This window comes from Lepidochelys kempii, chromosome 7, assembly GCF_965140265.1.
Source record: "Lepidochelys kempii isolate rLepKem1 chromosome 7, rLepKem1.hap2, whole genome shotgun sequence".
NCBI classification, from domain to species: domain Eukaryota; kingdom Metazoa; phylum Chordata; order Testudines; family Cheloniidae; genus Lepidochelys; species Lepidochelys kempii.
Genome location: NC_133262.1, coordinates 79,152,913 through 79,170,051, shown reverse-complemented (window position 1 = coordinate 79,170,051; position 17,139 = coordinate 79,152,913). Strand labels below are relative to the sequence as shown.

Sequence of the window (17,139 nt, the reverse complement as noted above, 5' to 3'; positions counted from 1 at the left end):
GTTTCATGACTGGCCAGGCTACAGTGTGACAGTTCTGTTTGTTTCTCTTTGATGTTACCCACCCCCTTTCTTGATTCTAATTGCCTGTAAGCCAACCACCCTCCCGCCCTTCGATTACAGCTTGCGGAGGAAATAAAGTCACTATTTCAAAACCATGCATTCTTTATTAGTTGATTAAAAACACAGAGAGATAAATCACAAGGTAGCCCGGGTCAGGTGGGGCAGGGAGGGAGGAGGGAAGGACAAGGCCACTCTACAAATCAAAATTTAAGGATATGCCAGCCTTCTGCTGTTTGGGCAATCCTATGGGGTGGAGTGGGTGGGTCTCCGGAGCGTCCCCTTCTGTGTTCTTGGGCATCTGGGTGAGGAGGCTATTGAACTTGGGGAGGGAGGGTGGTTATACAGGGGCTGCAGTGGCTGTCTGTGCTCTTGCTGCCTTTCCCCCATAAGATCCACCAGACAGCGGAGCATGTCAGTTTGCTTCCCCATCACCTTGAGCATGGCATCTTGTCTGCTCTCATCACACGCCTGCCTCCTCTCATCGCAGTCATTGAATGCTTTCCGGGACTCTGCCATGGTTTTCCTCCACGCATTCAGCTGGGCCCTATTAGTGCAGGAGGACTGCATAAGCTCGGCAAACATGTCATCCCGAGTGCGTTTTTTCCGCCTTCTAATCTGGACCAGCCTCTGGGACGGAGTTGATAGGGGGCACGTTGAAACATTTGCACCTGCGGAAGGAGAAAAAGGAAGGGCAGAAGTTTAAAATATACATTTTAGAGAACAAAGGGGAGACTGTTTCTCAGTGAAACAAGCAATTCATAGTACCTAGCACATGTTATTTCTGTACAAGGTAGTATTTTGTCTTTTATACTGAGTGCCTGCCAGTTTGGTGTGACTGCATCACACTAGGCTGAGCAACAGCATTCAGCTTGCAGGCAGCCACGGTAAGCGCTAGGGGCACAAGGGGTTCTGCTTCTTCTGCATTCATTACAATGCTTTCGAACTGCAGTGCCCTCCTTTCCCATACCAAGCAATACCTGGTGGGTTGGCCATTTAAAAGGAGGGCCTGCAGTCTCTCTGGGATGATCGCTACACACACACCCCACCCCGTGCCCTTTAGGTCAAACACTAACAGGCCAGCGAGGACGGGTTTCCCCCCACCCCCACTGCGGGGCTCTGACCTTTTAAGCCAAACGTGAACAGACTTTTCCTGTAGCTGTACTGGACGCGAATGCATCCCAAGTCTTCAGGGCAAATGAATAGTAAACACACTTTCTTTTAAACCCTGTATCGTATTTACAAAAATACACTCACCAGAAGTGCCTTCTCCGGCGTCATGGTCTCGGAGCCCACCTTGGGAGGGGGTGGAGGGTATTGGCTCCAGGGTGATGAACAGTTCCTGCCTGCCGGGGAGAACGGATTCACCGCTTGCTGCCCGTGCACTGTCCTCCTCCTTCTCCTCTTCCTCCTCCAAAAAATCATCCTCCCCACTCCATGAGAGAACCCCTTGCAGGTGTCCATGGACAGTGGTGGGGTAGTGGTGGCGTGCAGCTCATCGTAGAAACGGCATATATGGGGCTGTGAGCTGGAACTCCCGTTTGCCTCTCTAGTCTTTTGGTAGGCTTGCCTGAGCTCCTTGATTTTCACACAGCACTGCTGTGTGTCCCTGGAGTAGCCTATGTCCATCATTACCCGGGAGATTTTCGCAAATTTGTTTGCGGTCTGTTTTTTGGAACCGAGTTCTGCCTGAACAGATTCTTCTCCCCAAACAGCGATGAGATCCACTACCTCCTGCTCGGTCCATGCTGGAGCTCGTTTGCACATCTGGGACTGCATGGTTCACCTGCGCTGGTGGACTCTGCATGGTTCACCTGCGCTAATCAGGTCTTCACGCTGGCCAAACAGGAAATGAAATTCAGAAGTTCCCAGGGCTTTTTCTGACTACCTGGCTAGTGCATCTGAGTTGAAAGTGTTGTGCAGAGCAGTCACAATGGAGCATTCTGGGATAGCTCCCAGAGGCCAATACCATCGAATTGCGTCCACAGAACCTCAAATTCGGAACAGCAATGTTGATTTTAGCACTACTCCCCTTGCCAAGGTGGAGTACAGAAACCGGTTTTAAGAGACCTTAAAGTCGACAAAACCGGGTTGGTTGTGTGGACGGATTTAGTTTTAATTTGATATAACACGGCTAATTTTGATATAATCGCGTACTGTAGACCAGGCCTAAGTGTGCTGTTCTGCTCCCAGGTGTGGTGGGGTGGGGCTGACCTTGTTGCATGCTTTTTGATCACATTTTCAATATCATTCTGCTTTTAAGCTCAGAGGTGATGGACATATTGAAAAACTGACCACAACAGTCACAAAATCTGTCACACAGAGGACTTGAGTCAATGTTGCATCATTTCTCCAACTGCATCTAGTCCTTAAACCCTTCCAGACAAATATTACATGGCTAGGTTTTGGGACAGCAGTAAGAGAGGAGAAACAGATGAATAGTTTCTCTAGATCAACAAGTACCAGACTTTACCGGTTCACATACCAATTCTTAAAAAATTGTTGTGAAGTGAATGGATAGGCCATCACACTCATGTACCACAGTTTGAAAACCCCTGGCCTAGATAACATTCCCTAGCAAGTTAACTGAAAATTGGCAATCAATCAGCATAACTCGTTTCTACGAGAATTCAGGCAACCCTCTCAAAAAAAAGTTTTGATGCAGGCAGGGATATTCCTAAGGCATGTATTTCCTGGGTGATGGGGGCCCAGAAAGTAACACAAAGAACAGCTGGCTTTGAACAAATGCAACAAAACACATAAAACTAGAGGGCGAAGTGCTATGTCCAGTCCCCAGGATACAAATCCTGGTCCAGTCCACCTCCACCCCTCAATATGGCATGATATTTTGGGAAATCCAGAAGAGTTGTGTGAACTTAGTTTTCAGAATAATTTTAATCCTCCTATAGGGCAATCTATAGGAGGACATGATGCAGCTATAGTCAAGATTTATTACACTGAACAATACAAAACAGAACAAAAAAATCATTCCAACTCATTAGCTCTTCCTGAGTCATAAGTATTTCTTCAGAGGCTGAATTCATTTTCAGTAGCAAACTGACTGTATAGTGGGCTGATGTAAGATTTCAAACATGTAATTAAATGATGTAAGCTACAGTAAGTTGTCCTCTTTAGTGACGGGCTCAAAAAGATCTGGGATGAAAAAAAAACCCAATCCTAAAAATCATGAAATTAAGACTATAAAGCGAATTTAACCCCTTTTACTCAGAAGAATACTGAACTTATGCTAAGTAAGCCAAAGATAATAGCAATTTGAACAATTAGACATGATTACAGATTTAAGGAAACTGAAGAAAATAGTAATAAAGCAGAGACATGTGAGTTATAGTAAGTCAAAAAGTGAGATGCCTGGCCCAAGTGACCTTTTTATCTTCAGCAATTCCTATGTCCTCATGTACAGAAGAATTACAATTTGTGCAAGCAACATATTCAACTAAGTCTTCTTCAGGCTTCACAAGAGAGAATCCTGCACTGATGATAAAGGAATAAACCAGACAGAAAAGAATCGTTAAGAAAAGATATAGCACAAACTACTTGCCTCAGTTGCTATAGATGTGAACTTATCTGCAAATCGGACATGTCTGGCAAGCTCCTCTGTGCTAGTAGGAATTTCTCCCTGGTCAATATGATACTCTGGCACAGCTCCCACTAGTACAATAAGCATAGACTGACAGGCCACATATACCTAAAAAGAAGAGACAAAATTGTTTAGGATAAACAATTTACATGATATTTTGCCCTCTTGTTTATCATAAATATTTTAACCTCTTCATTGAACTAATATTTAAAACTTGAGCTACAATAGTTCTCTTAATTCAAAATCACAACAGCTCAGCTAGTATATTGTCTTTAAGTCTCTGGACAGGAACGCACAGGCCAGGGCATTCTGAAGGGACAGCAATCATGTCATATTTAAGATTTTCAGTGGGTTTTTATTAACATTTTGATTTTGCAACCCTCCCGCAAATTTCAAAATTCTTCAAACTTCTTTTTTGCTGCTTTGTAGCAAGAACACAGAAAGGACATTATAAACTACTTTACTAGGGACTTCTAGCTGATCTAGCACCAAAGGCCAAAATTTAATTCAATTAAAGATTGTTTCCAAGAGTTACTAACATTTTATTTAGTAACATCACTAAGGAATACCAATTCCAGCAACAAATCAGTACAGCAAACCAATGAAGTTAGAAACCTCTAGCTTTTCTCCTTACAGAGACTGAACCAGATCACTAGGGAGGTTAGATCAGGGGTGGTCAAATGGCCGCATGTGTTTCTTTTACAGTTAAAGTGCGGCTCACAGAGCCCCATCCCTCCCCCCATTCTCCACCTAACAGACTGGGGTGGGGAGGAACTTGAGGATTCTGCCCTGTGGCAGAGCAGTGGGGCTAAAGGCTTCTGCTAGAGACAACTGGTGCCTGATGAGAGTGGGGGAGCATAATGTAAAGGTTCCCCCCAACAGCTGGGGTCATACTCATAAGCCCTCAGCATGCCCCCCATTACCTTCAACGGCCCCTTCCTGCAGCTCCCAGGCATTAGCTCTGCATGGAAAATCAGTGGCAAACAGCTGGAGCTGCCACTTTAGCTCAGTGGGGAGAGGCAGCAGCAACAGAAGCAGTGGCTCTCCCTGCATCTCCCAGCTGTTTGCCATAGCCTCTCCCCACGGCTGCAGCTCGCAGCTTGCTGGCTCCAGCAGTTGCCATGCAGGGAGGGGGCCCTCCAGCACAGTGTGACTGATTTGGTCCAGCAAACCCTTGCAAAAATCTGGGAGGGCACCCTATGTGCCCTCCCACACACATCACCTCTGGTTTCTGCCCACTAGGGCGCGGGGCGTCTCAGGGCTTCAGCCCCACAGGGCACAGCTGCCAGGACTCAGGGCTTCAGCGGGAGTGGGGCTGAAGCCCCAAGACCCCCTGTCCCCGCAGGGCTAAAGTCCTGAGCAGGTGCCTCTCACAGTGACAGGACTGAAGCCCCAAGACCCCCTGGGCTACATAGTAAAAAAAGAAAGTTTTCCATGACAAGGCTCATGAGGAGGCTCTCCTTTCCTGCAGGCCTCAAGAGGTCCACAGTAAGTTTGAATGCCTTCTACGAGAAGTGCAATCTTAGTTCTGTGTTTCTAATTTTTTTTTTATTTAAACCAACTTTCCTGAAAAATAATATATACCCAAACCTTAACCACCTTTCGATGCTGTATTGTCAATGGAAGGAATTCAACTCTGGAGCTAGTTTCCCCCAACAGGTCCAGCAGGGTCCAATACATCTAGTTTTGCAGTTTGATTTGGAGATTGGATCTGTTTATATTTGGATTAGCCAATTTTGTCATTGAAAACAATGCTTTTACATGCCTAGTCATAAATATGATTTATGCATAAATAGATGCAGTTTTAGAAATAAAAAAAGAAAGTATGCTGTACTTAGGAATGAAACAAAATTATACACTTTTTCCTAAGGCTTGACATTTTAATGAACTAAGTAAGAGAAGTATTCAATTAAAAGGTCTTATTTAAAGAAACACTTAAGATACACTATTCATTGAAAAAATGTTTTTACTATTACCTCTTATGTTTTAAATATTTAGATATTTCATATCTGTCTTTTTAAAATGGCACTTTTTTTAAAAAAACTGTTTGCATATGAACCATGCCCAACTTTCTCAAAAATGGGTACCTAATGTTAGTCAATAATTAGGTCAATGGAAGTTATTGGGTATTTAGATCTTCTGAAAAACCAGATGAGCTAGAGACAGCTGCCTAGCATCAGCCCCAAGACTTATGGGCAGAACAAAAAACTTAAGTGCTTCTATAGCCAAAGACAATCAGTTCTGAAGAAGTTACAAAAGAACGGTGAGGACTGAAGAAATACTATAATAAGCATGCCAAACAGTTCCATTACAAATGCAAGAGAATGTTAGATTTCAAACAGAAAGCGGCCAGCAAACTGCCAAGGTAACAGCTATTCTATCTACACCAAGGTCCTAAACCATCTTGAGGCTCATTCCTACCAGCAGAACTGAAAACCATCTATCTAAAACCATGGAAGACGCTACCTCTTATCTCCAGATGAAATCTAGAAAAATGATAGCATTTTCTGGATGAGAGAAGTTCACATATACCCCCAAATACCTCACCACATCTCTGACAATGAAAAATGCAAGGAGCAGCAAACATAGGGTTCATCTAGCAACTCCATCTCAGATCACTGCAGAAGAAATCCTGAAGAACAAGAAGTGGTCATGATCAAAAAGACACTGGTGGTCTGTTTGTTTTCTTTACATTTGATTTTTTTTAAAAAAGGAACGATTTAGAAACAGTAAACTCCAACACCTTCATCTATCTTATGTGAGTGGAGCCTAAAAGATCAGCAGCTTTTTCAACACCATTCATGCTGTTTTGTTACACTGTAGCTACAAGGCAATCTTCCTGGAGTTAATCTTGAAACGCCAGTTGTAAACTTCGCTACAGAAAAATGTAGCGATTATTCTCCACAATCCTACAGGATAGTTAAGTACTATCCCAACTATACAATAGGGAAAAATAATATGTAAAGAACTTAAAAGACTTGCCCAAGGTCGTACAGCAGGTCACTGACAGATACAAGAAGAGAACACAGGAGTTCTTGACTTGCAGTACTATAGCTCAATCTACTGATTGCATGAGGTGGTGGGAGGGGGAGATTACTTCTCACACTGTGTCAACATATTCACAGGCTGAAATATAAAACTTACTACCAAAGATTATTTGTATCCTGGCTCGTGCATATCCAGGCTTCCTCCTTATATTAAAACAACACATGTAAATTTTGCCAGCCTGGCCTTCTAAAGCCCAAGGGAACTTCAAAAGATAAACAACCAATAACAACATCTGTTTAAAAGCATAAAAAGTTACTGGTTTGCACTGTAGGTGATGCATGAACAAGGAACAGCCTAGTTTAATATTCAATAACCTTCTTGCCTAACGATATAAAACTATTCTGACAGAACTTTCATCTGACATTTATTTTTATAATACTGTATCCACATTATTTCTTTGGGAGAGGCTGCACTCCTGGGAGAGCCAGCGAGATCTTCTGGTTGTTAGTGCAAACATCCCAGGAGGTTACAACGCGAGGCCAGCGTCGGGGTCACAGCAGGGCTCCGTGCCAATAACCCAGAAAGAAACCCAGCCCCGCGGCTGAGAGGAAATCACGCTCAGGGCCAGGATTCCCTCCTCTCCCCTGCCAGCCACGCCGAGCTCATCCAGGCACGCCCAGCTCCCCGCTGGCGGGGGACGCGGCGCAGCCACTCAGGCTGCAGTCTGGCACCCCCGCCCCCCAGTCCAGGGCGCACGGAGGGTCTAAGACACGCACCGCCGGCGGCGCGGACGGGCGCTTGCTGGAGCTAAGGGAAAGGGCCTCCTGCGCCCTCTCCGCCCTCCCGCCCGTCCTCCGGGCAGCCGCCACCCGCCCTCGTCCCTCTCGCGTCCCATGAAATCCCGCCGTGCCCCCACAGCGCCCCGCCCGCCCCAGCCAGCGGCCCGCGGCACCCTGGGTCTCCACCCCCCCGCAGCGAAGGGGGGACAGGCCGCCGCCCGGGACCGGGACCGGGGCCGGCCGGGCTGAGCAGCCGCGCGTCCCCCCGCCCACCTGCAGCAGCACCAGGAAGGCGGTGAGGCGCTTCTGGCTCGGGCCGAACTCCCCCACCGAGCCGAACGCCTCGTCCAGCTCCATGGCCCCGCTGCATCCCCGCCACCAGGCGCGACCGGGGGGCGCCCTCCAGCGGCAGGAAAAGCCTCCGCTCGCAGGGGAGGGAAGAGGCAGCGGGCGACAGCCGGGAGGCGAGCGTGGCCCTCCCCAGGCACCAACGGTCTCGTCCCCGCGCGCGAGGCTGGCGCGACGTCCGCGGCCCCAGAGGCGCCGCCCCCGTGTCGGTGGGCGCGTCCGCCCAGCGGCGCTGCCCAGAGCTCGGGCGGGGGCGGGGGCGTTGTAGCTTCCTCGGGCCTGGCACGGCGGGAGCCGCGTCTGCAGAGACAGGCGAGTAACTGGCCGCGAACAGCCGTGGCGGCGCTGAAGGGACCCTGCCGCTGGTGACCAGATACCCTCCCCGCCCGGATTTTTCACGCTAATAGGTGCCTATATAAGAAAAAGCCCCAAATCTTGGAACTGTCCGTACAAAATCAGGACACCTGGTCACCCTAACTGCCCCAAACAGCAGGGGCAGAGCCGGAGGTCTCCGTGGGAAGCACATGGCCTGAGGCGCAGTAACTTAGAAAGCAAAACAGGAGCGGGGCCCTAGCAGAACTTGTGGAGGGAAGAGGAGCTGAAGGCTCTGTCTACACTGCAGCGTAAGCCCAAGGTTCAAACTGAAGCCCACCCCCCCCTTCCATCCACGCTAACCTAGGGCTCAGACCCGCCGTCCCCCAGGAATGGAGAATCCACACCTGAGTCAAGCTGGGAATCAGGCTCCAAGCCCTGTTGTTTTGCAGGCAGTGTAGATGCAGCTCCACTAGCATTGTCCACTAGGACTCTAGTGAAAGCAACGCCCAGGCTGACTTTCTTCTTTTCTCCATAGGCAAGTTTAGTGAACAGTTGGGTTTTCCCATACTGCACTGCAAACAAAGGGCTAGAGTGGCCATATTTTTGGAGAGCACGAAGCAGTCTGGGATATGGCTGTGTGGATCTGGGCTTGCGTAATGCAGTGTAGATATTGGAGACCTAGGTTGGGACCCAGGGTTCAACAGTTCTTAGCCTGGGGTCACAAATGAGTGTAGACACTTAAGCCTTAAGTTAACAAACCCAGTGTCCATTAACTCAAGTTCAGCTAACCCTGGGCTTACATTGCAGTGCAGACATCTGCTCTGAGGCCCACTAGGAACCATGTTACAGCAACTGTGCGTGGCGCTCAGATACCACAGCAGTGGGTGCCAGTATAAACCCTAACATAGATCTGGAGGAATTATACAAATGATAGCCAGCATGCTGACAATCACACTGTTTCTCCTGAATTAGAATGTATGGCTGGTGTAGCCATTGTCCAGATTAGCCTCAGCTTCCTTTCATTCTGTGATGGTATTTTTCCCCACTCTGAAAAGACACAAAGAGTTGGCATCTGGCCCAGTTACCACAGGTGGTCTTGAATTTGAGATTTATTTTAGTCCAGCCACATAGCACAACAGTGAGATGCCCTAACATCACAAAATTGCCATCACACAGCTTACTTTTGGAGGTTTGCAGCTCTCATCTGTAGCAGAAGCATTTTGAGAGGTAAGGAAAGATTTCAGCAGCAGTCTCTTCACAGGGCAGATCAGGACACCCATTCTTACTACTCTGTGCTCCTCAGCTGGAGAGGCCCCTGTGGGTAGCCTCTTCACCAACAAAGTCCATTTCCAAATGTCATATTAGTGGGTTTTTTTTCCTCTTGATATCACTGTTGCTTCTCTGATGCTCTCATCTCTATCTTTTGCCGCTCATTTCTATTGCTCCCAGATCCAGTCTAACTTCCCTTAAACTATCAGTCCCACCAACTACAGTAGAGTTGGATCGGAACCTTAGGACTTGTGTACACTGGCAATTTACAGTCCTGCAACCTTCTGGCTCGGGGTTTGAAAAAACACCCCCCTGAGCGCAGCAAGTTTCAGCAGTGTAAAGCGACAGTGCACCAGTGCTGGTATCCACGCCCCTCGTAGGCGTAAATAACATGTAGAATTCCCATCATGTGGGAGGAGATACATCGTTATAAAGCTGTTATTTGATTTCATATTAGCAATGCTCCCTAAAATTCTCTGTTGTCGGTCCTGTCAGATCTGTTTTTCCAGGTTTCAGGCCACAAGAGATCCTGGGCAGTACTTGGCCAGAGCTCAGGGTAGAGGTCTGCTCCCTTCCATTGCCTGTCCTTTTTTGTACTACTCTGCTTCCCTTTTTAAGCCCCATCTTCAGTTTGTGCAAGCTCAAAAGCAAAAAGGTGATTACTTTCAAGCATGAATTATGGTGCCATGGAAGGAACAGTGCCTCTTTCCCCACATCTGTGAAGTTACTTTCCTTTGTAATGTGCTTTGAGTTCTATAGATGAAAAGAGCCAAGTATTTCATTAATAGGATGTTAACTGATGCATAAGAGGGTCTTTCACCTTCCATATTCAGTAGAGAAACGGAATTGCAGAATCTGACTGGCTCAGTGAATGTAGAATTCCTATATTATGCTTTGGAGAGGGGAAATGCAATCCAGTCCTCTGCTCCCCTAGCCCTCTGCACCCTCCCAGTTCCTTGCATATCTATATCCAGTGATCCCAGCTGTAACTTGTAGGGAAGAAAAAAAAAGTAGTTTGTTGGGAACAGAACTGTTGTTCTGCAGTTCCTTAACCAATTGCAGCATATGACAGCAATGCAACATTGGGACAGACACATTAAACAATTGAAGGGGCAGAACATTGTTAAAGAACTGTGACTCATAGATTCCAAAGCCAAAAGAGACCATTGTGATCTAGACTGACCTCCTGTATAACGCAGGCCCTAGAACTTCCTCAAAATAAGTCCTAGTGCCAGAGCCGTCATGTCCATAGGAGTTGGCCCGGGCCCTGTGCTTCAGGGAGGCGGGGCGATAGGCAACCGCCACAGATCCTGCGCTTCAGGGAGACGAGCAGGGGCCTGGTGCTGGCAGCAGGGGTCGGGCCTGTGCCCTGCACTCACCAGCCTGGACATTTATTTCTTTTTCTTGCTTGCAGCCTCTCAGGCTCAGTCTCTGTGGTAGCAGCAGCAAGCGGCGTGGCCCAAGCCTGCTCCGCTCCGCTGGCTCCCGGTGCTGCCTGCTGCTGCAGGCTCCTAGCACCACCCCCCTCCCCCCAACCACTAGTGCCAGGGTAAGTTGACTCAGGCTGACCCTGACCTTCTGCCTCAGATGGACCCTTCCCTTTTCCGGCAGGATCCTCCACCAGCACAGGTGAGTGCCAGGTATTAGTCTCCATCATCCGTGGCCCAGCATTGGTGTCCCCCACACCTCCCCCTCCCACTGCTCTTTCTCCCCTCTCCCAGAACTGGGTGGGGTCCTCTAATGCCACCTCTAGGCCAGTGCCAGACCTTATGTCAAGGTTCCTCCCCCACCCTGAACTCTAGGGTACAGATGTGGGGACCTGCATGAAAACCTCCTAAGCTTACTTTCACCAGCTTAGGTTAAAACTTCCCCAAGGTACAAATTAATTTTATCCTTTGTCCCTGGATCTCCACTGCCACCACCAAACTCTAACTGGGTTTATTGGGAAACATAGTTTGGACATGTCTTCCCCCCCCCCGAAATCCTCCCAACCCTTGCACCCCACTTCCTGGGAAAGGTTTGGTAAAAATCCTCACCAATTTGCATAGGTGACCACAGACTCAAACCCTTGGATCTGAGAACAATGAAAAAAGTATTCAGTTTTCTTACAAGAAGACTTTTAATAGAAGTAAAGAAATCCCCTCTGTAAAATCAGGATGGTAGATATCTTACAGGGTAATTAGATTCAAAACATAGAGAATCCCTCTAGGCAAAACCTTAAGCTACAAAAAAGGACACACAGACAGGAATAGTCATTCTATTCAGCACAGTTCCTTTCTCAGCCATTTAAAGAAATCATAATCTAACACATACCTAGCTAGATTACTTACTAAAAGTTCTAAGACTCCATTCCTGTTCTATCCCCGGCAAAAGCAGCATACAGACAGACACAGACCCTTTGTTTTTCTCCCTCCTCCCAGCTTTTGAAAGTATCTTGTCTCCTCATTGGTCATTTTGGTCAGGTGCCAGCGAGGTTACCTTTAGCTTCTTAACCCTTTACAGGTGAGAGGATTTTTCCTCTGGCCAGGAGGGATTTTAAAGGGGTTTACCCTTCCCTTTATATTTATGACACCTTATCACTCCCCTGCCTCAGGGTCCTCCTTGCCTTTCTGCTCTCCAGCTTTGGGGTCCCCCTCTCCGCAGTACCAGGACCTGGGGTCCCACAACTCTGCTGTCTCCACTACCCACCAGGACTGGGGTCCTCCATCCATCTGCTTTTCCGCCTTCCCTCCCCCTCCCAGCCCCCAGAGCCCCTGCTTAGAGCCCCTGCTCCATGCTGGAGGGTCCTGGGGTCCCCGAGCACCAGGGCACATATAGGCCTTCCAAGAACCACCCAGTTTCTGAGGCAAGGAAGTCCAGGAAGGTGGGTTTCAGAATGTAAGCGGTGCAATACTGATCATGATCAGTGAGGTTTTTTTAAATTATAGGAACTTAGATTCATAGATATTAAGGTCAGAAGGGACCATTATGATCATCTAGTCTGACCTCCTGCACAATACAGGCCGCAGAATCTCACCCACCCACTCCTGCGATAAACCTCTCACCTATGTCTGAGCTATTGAAGTCCTCAAATCATGATTTAAAGACTTCAAGGAGCAGAGAACCCTCCAGCAAGTGACCCATGCCCCATGCTACAGAGGAAGGTAAAAAACCTCCACGGCCTCTGCCAGTCTGCCCTGGAGGAAAATTCCTTCCCGACCCCAAATATGGCGATCAGCTGAACCCTGAGCATCTGGGCAAGATTCAACAGCCAGATACCCAGGAAAGAATTCTCTGTAGTAACTCAGATCCCACCCCATGTAACATCCCATCACAGGCCATTGGACCTATTTACCATGAATATTTAAAGATCAATTAATTGCCAAAATCATTATCCTATCATACCATCTCCTCCATAAACTTATCGAGTTTAATCTTAAAGCCAGATAGGTCTTTTGCCCCCACTGCTTCCCTTGGAAGGCTATTCCAAAACTTCACTCCTCTGATGGTTAGAAACCTTCATCTAATTTCAAGTCTAAACTTCCCGATGACCAGTTTATATCCATTTGTTCTTGTGTCCACATTGGTGCTGAGCTTAAATAATTCCTCTCCCGCTCCGGTGTTTATCCCTCTGATATATTTATAGAGAGCAATCATATCTCCCCTCAACCTTCTTTTGGTTAGTCTAAACAAGCCAAGCTCCTTGAGTCTCCTTTCATAAGACAGGTTTTCCATTCCTCGGCTCATCTTAGTAGCCCTTCTCTGTACCTGTTCCAGTTTGAATTCATCCTTCTGAAACACGGGAGACCAGGACTGCACACAGTATTCCAGGTGAGATCTCACCAGTGCCTTGTATAACGGTACTAAAACTTCCTTATCTCTACTGGAAATACCTCGCCTGATGCATCCCAAGACCGCATTAGCTTTTTTCACGGCCACACCACATTGGTGGCTCAGTCATCCTGTGATCAATCAATACTCCAAGGTCCTTCTCCTCCTCCATTACTTCTAATTGATGCGTCCCCAGCTTACAACTAAATTTCTTGTTATTAATCCCTAAATGCATGACCTTACACTTCTCACTATTAAATTTCATCCTATTACTATTACTCCACTTTACAAGGTCATCCAGATCTTCCTGTATGATATCCCGGTCTCTCTCTAAATTGGCAATACCTCCCAGCTTTGTATCATCTGCAAACTTTATTAGCACACTCCCACTTTTCGTGCCGAAGTCAGTAATGGAAAGATTAAAAAAGATTGGTCCCCAAACCGATCCCTGAGGAACTCCACTGGTAACCTCCTTCCAGCCTGACAGTTCACCTTTCAGTATGACCCACTGTAGTCTCCCTGTTAACCAGTTCCTTATCCACCTTTCAATTTTCCTGTTGATCCCCATCTTTTCCAATTTAACTAATAATTCCCTATGTGGCACAGTATCAAACGCCTTACTGAAATCAAGGTAAATTAGATCCACAGCGTTTCCTTTGTCTAAAAAATCTGTTACTTTCTCAAAGAAGGAGATCAGGTTGGTTTGGCACAATCTACCTTTTGTAAAACTATCTTGTATTTTGTCTAATTTACCATTGACCTCAATGTCCTTAACTACTTTCTCCTTCAAAAATTTTTCCAAGAACTTGCATACTACAGATGTCAAATTAACAGGCCTGTAGTTACCCGGATCACTTTTTTCCCCTTTCTTAAAAATAGAAACTATGTTAGCAGTTCTCCAATCATACGGTACAACACCTGAGTTTACAGATTCATTAAAAATTCTTGCTAATGGGCTTGCAATTTCGTGTGCCAATTCCTTTAATATTCTTGGATGAAGATTATCTGGGCCCCCCAATTTAGTCCCATTAAGCTGTTAAGAGTTTCGCTTCTACCTCAGATATGGTAATATCTACCTCCATATCCTCATTCCCATTTGTCATACTACCATTATCCCTAAGATCCTCTTTAGCCTTATTAAAGACTGAGGCAAAGTATTTGTTTAGGTATTGGGCCACGCCTGGATTATCCTTAACTTCCACTCCATCCTCAGTGTTTAGCGGTCCCACTTCTTCTTTCTTTGTTTTCTTCTTATTTATATGGCTATAGAACCTTTTATTATTGGTTTTAATTCCCTTTGCAAGGTCCAACTCTACTTGACTTTTAGCCTGTCTCACTTTATCCCTACATGTTCTGACCTCAACAAGGTAGCTTTCCTTGCTGATCCCTCCCATCTTCCACTCCCTGTATGCTTTATGCTTTTTCTTAATCACCTCTCTGAGATGCTTGGTCTACAATTCCTGCCTATGAATTTTTCCCCCTTTCTTAGGATGCAGGCTTCTGATAGCTTCTGCAGCTTTGACTTAAAGTAATCTCAGGCCTCCTCTGCCTTTAGATCCATAAGTTCTTCAGTCCAATCCATTTCCCTAACTAATTTCCTTAATTTTTGAAAGTCAGCCCTTTTGAAATCAAAAACCCTAGTTGCAGATTTATTTTTGTTTATCTTTCCATTCAGTTTGAAATGAATTAGCTCATGATCACTTGAACCAAGATTGTCCCCTGCAACCATTTCTTCTATGAGGTCCTCACTACTCACCAAAACCAAGTCTAAAATGGTATCCCCTCTAGTTGCTTCAGCAACTACTTGATGAAGGAATCCATCAGCTATTGCATCCAGGAAAATCTGAGCCCTATTACTATTACTAGCACTCGTCCTCCAGTCTATATCTGGGAAGTTAGTCTGCCATGATCACGCAGTTTCCATTAGTATTTACTTCATTAAAAACATTAAAGAGGGCTCTATCCATATCCAAATTAGATCCCGGCGGTCTATAGCACACCCCAAGCACGATCACAGAGGAGGCTCTAGTAGTTTTCTTCCCCAATGTGATTTTTGCCCAGACGGACTCTGTCTTAATCCATTCCATCACTTCTTATTTCTTTACATTCTACCTCATCATTGATGTACAAGGCTACTCCACCACCTTTACCTTTATTTCTGTCTTTCCTAAACAGCACATACCCCTCAATACGTGTAGTCCAGTCATGACGACTATTCCACCATGTTTCCGTTATCCCTATAGTATCTGGTTTCACTTCCTGCACCAGTAGCTCCAGTTCCTCCATTTTGTTACCGAGGCTCCTCACATTGGTGTACAAACATCTTAATTTTTGCTGTTTGGCCTCGCTCACATTCTGTACCCGATTAGGCACGGTCATTCTACAGCCAATATGACCTATTAGACTGGTATCCACACTTTGTAATTATAAAAAACTACAATATAATAACAATTATACAGCGGGGTGCTATCAATATTTAACCTGCAGCTAGCAGCTGCTCTTGAAGTTCACTGTAACCAGATTTCACCTGTATAAAAAATGTTAAGGGAGGTCCCATACACGCTGATTTGCTCCAGCCCCTGTACCCCTCAGGGACAGCCCTGCCGAGAGTGTATCTTTTAGGAAAATATCCAATCTTGGTTTAAAAATGGTCAGTGATAGAGAATCCCCTGCAACCCTTTGTAAATTGTTCCAGTGGTGAATTAACTTAAAAATGTACATCTTATTTCCAGTCTGGATTGATGTATCTTAAACTTTCAACCATGGAATTGTGTTATACCTGGCTTTCTCTACTAGACTGAAGAATCCATTTATATATTTGTTCCTCATGCTGGTAGTAGTAGACTGTAATTGTCACCCCTTAAACTTCTTTGTTAAATGAAAAAGATAGTGCTCCTTAACTCTAATCACTATAAGGCATGTTTGCTAATGCTTTAATCATTCTTGTGAGTCTTCTCTGAACCTTCTCCAAGTTATAAACATGCTTCTAGAATTGTGGACACCAGAACTAGACATAGTATTCCAGCAATCATCAGTGCCACAGACAGAAGTAAAATAACCCTCTCTACTCCTACTCAAGGTTTACCTGTTGATGCATCCAATGATCACATTCGCTCTTTCGGCCATACTATTGCACTGGAAGCTTATTCAGCTGATTATCCACCATGACCCCCAAAAGGTTTTCAGAGTCATGGCTTCTGAGGATATAGGTTCCCAACCTGTAAGTATGGCCTACAGTCTTTGTTCCTGGATGTATACATTTAGCTGCATTCAAATGCATATTGTTTGCATTAGTGACTCATTCTCTTCATTGTTTAGGATCACCACCAGTTATCCTGGGAGCTGGGTGGAACCTCAGTGAAGTTGGACATGATAAGCTCCATTTGGAATAAGATAGCTAAAACAGTAGGACCACCACCCAAAACACAGGCCATGTGAGAGACTGGGGGCGAGGGTGAATGCAGATACTGTATCTATAATGGTCTGGGATCTGTGTAATAGGATTCCTTCGAAGTGCTACCTCTTCCTGGTACCCCTTTCCTCTCTACCTGTTTCCCCTCAGGCTTTGTGTATCAGACCACCCCAAACTCTTAAATTGCAATGCTCTATGATGGACAAGACTGACCAGTAGGCAGTAATACCTTTAAGGGGTAGACTATCCCATCACCATACCCTAGAGCAGCACCATAATGTAGGACATTTCCTATATTGACAGTTTTTTCCATTGATAGTTAATTCATCTCTCCCAGAAGCAGCTAGGTCCACAGAAGAATTTTTCCACTGACCTAGCCGCATGTATAGTGGAGGTTAGATCAACTGAACTACAGCACTTAGGGTCCAAAATTTTGCACTGCACTGAGCAATCTTGCTTGGTGAATCTAATTTAAGTGTAGACTACTACTATGTTTAAGTAAAACAATACACATCCTGACCTTTTGTAGTTTTAATCCTTTTCTCTCAGATTGCTAACTTTTA

The 17,139-nt window shown here is 45.9% G+C and overlaps 1 protein-coding gene and 1 long non-coding RNA gene across 2 annotated transcripts in view; one reads left to right on the top strand and one right to left on the bottom strand.

Annotated features, from left to right (window-relative positions):
- Positions 1-7,993, bottom strand: part of LOC140914785 (solute carrier family 22 member 15-like) — a 63,332-nt gene extending 55,339 nt beyond the window's left edge. The window contains exons 1-2 of the mRNA XM_073353442.1: positions 7,696-7,993; positions 3,617-3,763 (exon numbers count right to left, since the gene is read on the bottom strand). Of these exons, the coding sequence (XP_073209543.1) occupies positions 3,617-3,763; positions 7,696-7,779 (231 nt within the window). The 5' untranslated portion in view covers positions 7,780-7,993. The remainder of the gene's footprint in view (positions 1-3,616; positions 3,764-7,695) is intronic.
- Positions 7,994-8,147: 154 nt separating this feature from the next.
- Positions 8,148-17,139, top strand: LOC140914786 (uncharacterized). Its single transcript, XR_012159991.1, has 4 exons — positions 8,148-8,177; positions 10,769-10,983; positions 16,244-16,384; positions 16,483-17,139. It is a non-coding gene; the product is annotated as an uncharacterized lncRNA (long non-coding RNA).